Below are 5,087 nucleotides of genomic sequence, written 5' to 3' on the forward strand. Positions count from 1 at the left end.
TTTTGACCTTAAACCTATGCATTCTAATATCTTAATACCATTCAATTCATCTTTGAATTTCCCTATTACTTTCTTATTTTTATCAGAGTATAATGGATGATCCTTTGGATAATCCGAGGATAATCAGATGTATCAAAATAGTCGGGACTGTTTTTCATAAATTCATAGAAATCGGCATTTTTAATCTCATATATAAAGCTATCAGTATCTCCATGAAGAAGTTTTACGTTTTCATTAAATTTAACACTTGATAAATCTAATACAGCTTGCCCAATGTAAATTGGTTTATTAAACAATACTTTGGTTTTATAATTATGAACTGCTGCCAGGTGTTGGCTAAATATAGTTCTGTGTTTAAAATTAGATTTATTTATCGCTTTTTGTAATTTTTCTTCATCACAATATAATTTAATATTTTGTTGGTTTCTAACAGATTGCATAGACTTACCATTAACCATTAATTTCCAGAAATCTTTTTCAATATCATTTTTCGCCTTTTGTCTTTGTTCAGTATTAAATTTTACATAATATGGTGCTATGAAATTTGACTGAGTAAATTTTATACCACTGTGAACCTTTGCTATTCTAATACCTAAACTTTTGTAAAGTTTTAATGTTTTGTAATGAATTATATAATTTTTCTTATCATAGAAATGACAAGGCAGGTTTTCTACTTTTCCGTCCGGAGGAATTCTATTTTCCGGAGCCAAAGGCAAGTCATTGAATTTGTTATGAATAGCCAAGTGTACACGGAATACTAAATCAACTTCTAAAACATAACCCGTATCACTATCTGATAACAATATACCGTCAACATTTTTAATTTTATCACAAGTCAACCATTTAAAGTCTTTTTCCGGTAATTTCTGAGATAAAGTAACAGATAAAATATGCAGAGTGCTTTGTAGAGTGCTGTGCTGTGCTGTGAAGTTCTAGCTTTTGAAGGTGTTTTATTCACAGTAAATCCTCACTTTTTTGCATTTAGTGTTGGCTATTATTTAGAGTTTGTTACCGTTGATCTAATCTCTACGTTGTTTTGATTTTTTTTTTCCTCGCTTACTGTCTCACTCACTTTAAGTAAGTACGCTATCGCTAATAACCGGTTTCTCTCTCTAACGCGGGTTAGATTGTTGCGATCTTGCTTGCACCCATACATTGCAGGAGGCGTTTATATATTTCTCTAATCACTATCTTTTAACGTTAATAATTATCAGCTGGTGTTTTTTTTTTTTTTTAACATGTGACAAAGATGGGTAAATGTGGTAAGTGTAATCGCTCCATTAGCCGTCATGACGATTACTTATCTTGCAGTTCTACTTGCAAGTTAGATTATCATGTGAATTGTTGCGGGATAGATGATGACGAGCTAAAGATGTTAAAATCGGCTGGAAAGGCTAAGAATTGGAAGTGTAACTGGTGTGCATCGACTAGTCCCACACAAAACAAAGTTAATCCTCTCGGGAATTCTGGTTCATCGGGTTCTCGGCATCAGTCATCTGTGCAGCCAGATTCAGCAGATGATTTTTTGAAAAAACTGGGTGTAGAGATCATGGATATTGTGCGAAGCTGTGTAAATAAGCAGATGGTTGTCCTTAAAACTGAAATTGATACACTTAAAGATCATAATGTTTTACTACAACATGAGGTTAAAAGATTGAGCTCATTACTTGATGGTACAAGTCTGAAGGATGAAGGTAAAGCAAATGTTACTTATTCTCAAGTTTTGGCTCAGAATAAAGAACCCCAGAATCAACAAACCTTTGTTATCAAGCCAAAAAATAAAAATCAAGATAAGTCTCAAACAATAAATGATATTCTAAGTGGAGTTGATATATTAAATCAAGATTTTCATTTTAGTAAAGTTAAACAAATCAAGGATGGCGGTATTTTGGTAGGATGTGACTCTAACGATTTCAAAAAGATTGCTGTAGAAAAACTATCAGAAAAGTATGATATTCACGAACCTAGAAAATTATTGCCCCGAATCTGTATTGTTGGTATTTCTGATATACTTCCAGAAGATTCAGTAATTTCATATGTTACAACAAAAAATCCTGATATTTTTGATACTAATTCGGTTTGTAAACTACTCAATTTTTCTGCATTGAAAAAGAATGATAAAGTTTTCAGGGCTGTTTTGCAGGTTGATTTAATGACTTACAGGAAGGCCCTGTCTAGAAGTCACCTTATTGTTGGTCTTGACACCTGTAAAATTTTTGATGCAGTTGAACTAACTCGCTGTTACAGATGCTGCGGCTACGGTCATACTTCTCGCAGTTGCAATAATGCTTTGGCGTGCTCGAAATGTGGAGAAAAGCATAATACTAAAGAATGTCAATCCGAAATTCTTCGATGTATTAACTGTGCTAATCTGAATTCACGTCAGAAGGGAGATATTGATACTCGTCATTTTGTTTGGGAATCTGGTAAATGTGTAGCCTATCAGGAATTACTGACTAAAGCCAAAAGAGATGTCTTTGGCATTTCAGCATAGCCATTACCTTCTTTCTCACCTTCGCGAGTATTGGTTGAAGAATCTCATTTACAGGTAAGCCCAGTAAACCAACGCAAATCGCACTTGTCGGTCTATTACCAAAACGTGCGCAGTCTAAGGAATAAATTGACCGAACTCTACAATGGCATTATTTCATCAAAGTTTGATGTGGTTATTATCTCGGAAACATGGTTGAATGACTCGGTCTTGGACAATGAACTATGTAACAGTTCTTATTACATTTTCAGATCTGACAGGGATTTTATTACTTGTCAATGTTCTAGGGGGGGTGGTGTGCTTGTTGCTGTGAGCACCGCTTTTGTTGTGGAAAGAATTGATTTGAACAACACGGATTTTTCTCTGTTACCGAATGTTGATATTGTTTGTGTAAAAATATCAATTCCCAAGACCCCAATTCTTTACATTTTTGCTCTCTATATTTGTGATAGCTTTGAATCTCTTGACTTTGTATTGAATAAAAACGTTATCATTATTGGCGATTTCAATATCTCTCATTATGTTTTGGCTTTAAGTGGCGTCCAAGACAACAAATCTAGAATCTTTCTTGAATTCTGTAATTACATGGGTTTTCATCAGAACAACAATATCGCTAATGACTTCAACAGAATACTGGACTTAGTTTGCTCGAACAAGAAATGTGTGGTTAACAAGGCCGTTGATATATTGTGTAAAGAGGATATTCATCATCCACCCCTTCACATTCTATATGCTTATAAATATGCTTATAAATATGACACATCAGTTAAAGGTATTTCAGCTAAGAAACAACATTTTAATTTTCTAAAAGCTGATTTTGTTGCAATAAACAAAAAATTGTCTGACATTGACTGGTCTTTTCTAAAACCTATATCTGATATTGACGTTATGATGGAGGCGTTTTATAGCAAACTGAATGATATATTTAGTATTTGTGTTCCAAGATCCCTACGTTTTTACAAATCGAAATATCCCCCTTGGTTTAATAGCTCAATCGTTAAGCAGCTGAGACAAAAACATAAACTTTGGCTAATATACAAACAAAGCAAATCTCCTCTATTCTACGATGAATTCAAGTCTATCAGAAAGACTATCAAGTCAGAAATCATTGTAAATATATTTTACAAGTGGAACAAAATATAACAAAAGATCCTAAAAGTTTTTGGTCTTATATCGATTGTATTAAGAAAAACAATTTTATACCTACTTACATGACTTTCAACGACAAGGAACTGCAGACTCCTACAGACATAGCAAATGGTTTTGCTGATTTCTTTCAACAAACTTATACCTCATCTTCCACAGCAGTTTCAGATAATAATCACTTCGATATGTATTCGCGCAATTCCGGCTGCTTAACTATTCCGACTTTTACTGTAACTAATATGAGTGATGCAATAAAAAAACTCAAAACTAAAAAATCCTCTGGCCCGGATGGTATTCCTGCTTTTGTAATTAAAAACATTTGTGACAATATTACAACCCCACTTACTATAATTTTTAACCACGCGTTAAGTTCCTCGACATTCCCTGCTGTTTTTAAAAATTCAATAATTTGTCCGATCTATAAAAAAGGTGATAGAAAACAAATTCACAATTATAGGCCTGTGGTTCTGCTGTCGAGCTTTGCTAAGGTTTTTGAAATTTTACTTCACGATACGATATCCCCCTTCGTGAAAAACCAGTTATCGAACTTTCAACATGGCTTTGTGAAGGGCCGATCTACTGTTACAAACTTATGCAGTTTTGTGCAGTTTGTGGCTGATTGCATGAATGATCGTTCTCAAGTTGATGTTGTATTCACGGACTTGTCGAAAGCGTTTGACACAATTGATCATCCAATACTGTTAGGAAAACTTTCCAAATTTGGACTCTGTACCAATTTTGTCGAATTTTTTAGGTCATATTTCAGTGGTTGTTGTCAGTATGTTAATTGTGCTGGCTTTCAATCACACGTGATCAATGTTTCATCTGGTGTACCGCAGGGCTCCATTCTTGGACCACGTTTGTTTAATGTCTTCATTAATAATATAGTGGATGTTGTTGACTCTCAAATTTTATTATATGCTGATGATTTCATTTACTCAAGAATTGACCATGCTGTTGACTGCCTGCGAATGCAGGATACCATTGATGAAGTGGTAACCTGGTGCAACAGCAATGGTCTAAAACTAAACAAGGATAAATGCTGTATTATATCATTTACCAGAAAGACTCAGCCTATTCATCATCACTATACTCTTGACATCTCAGACCTACAACGCTGTACAAAACATGTTGATCTAGGAATAACTCTCGACAGTAACTTGTCCTTCTTAGATCATGTTGAGGGCATGGTTGCCAGATCGGTTAGATCTCTTGGGTTTGTCATCAGCAACTCTCGAAGTTTCAATAACACTGATACTGTGAAACGTCTGTATTTTGCTTTCGTGAGATCGAAATTGGAATATGCAAGTGTGGTTTGGTCTACTGGTTATAAGTCACAGACTGAGGATCTTGAGAAAATACAAAGACGTCTTCTAAAGTACTTGAGTTTCAAAGTTGATGGTACTTATCCAGAGAACGGCCATCCACAACATGACCTGTTACGTCGTTG

The 5,087-nt window shown here is 34.6% G+C and overlaps 1 protein-coding gene across 8 annotated transcripts; it reads left to right on the forward strand.

The window, feature by feature from the left end:
- The first annotated feature begins 715 nt into the window (after nt 1-715).
- LOC138140594 (uncharacterized) lies at nt 716-4,396 on the forward strand. Of its 8 annotated transcripts, none has more exons than XR_011162624.1 (3): nt 716-2,426; nt 2,549-2,717; nt 2,779-4,396. XR_011162624.1 is itself a non-coding variant. In XM_069061658.1 (3 exons), the coding sequence occupies exons 1-3, from the start codon at nt 1,258-1,260 to the stop codon at nt 2,617-2,619; spliced, it is 1,191 nt and encodes a 396-aa protein (XP_068917759.1). In that variant the 5' UTR covers nt 716-1,257; the 3' UTR covers nt 2,620-4,396. The 8 variants fall into 8 exon arrangements, 5 of the variants coding, with proteins under 5 accessions (XP_068917759.1, XP_068917762.1, XP_068917758.1 ...); XM_069061658.1 differs by having other exon boundaries at nt 716-1,262; nt 1,312-2,426; nt 2,549-4,396; XM_069061661.1 differs by having other exon boundaries at nt 716-1,259; nt 1,312-2,426; nt 2,549-4,396.
- Nucleotides 4,397-5,087: the final 691 nt, after the last annotated feature.

The sequence above is a fragment of the Tenebrio molitor genome, chromosome Y (assembly GCF_963966145.1).
Source record: "Tenebrio molitor chromosome Y, icTenMoli1.1, whole genome shotgun sequence".
NCBI classification, from domain to species: domain Eukaryota; kingdom Metazoa; phylum Arthropoda; class Insecta; order Coleoptera; family Tenebrionidae; genus Tenebrio; species Tenebrio molitor.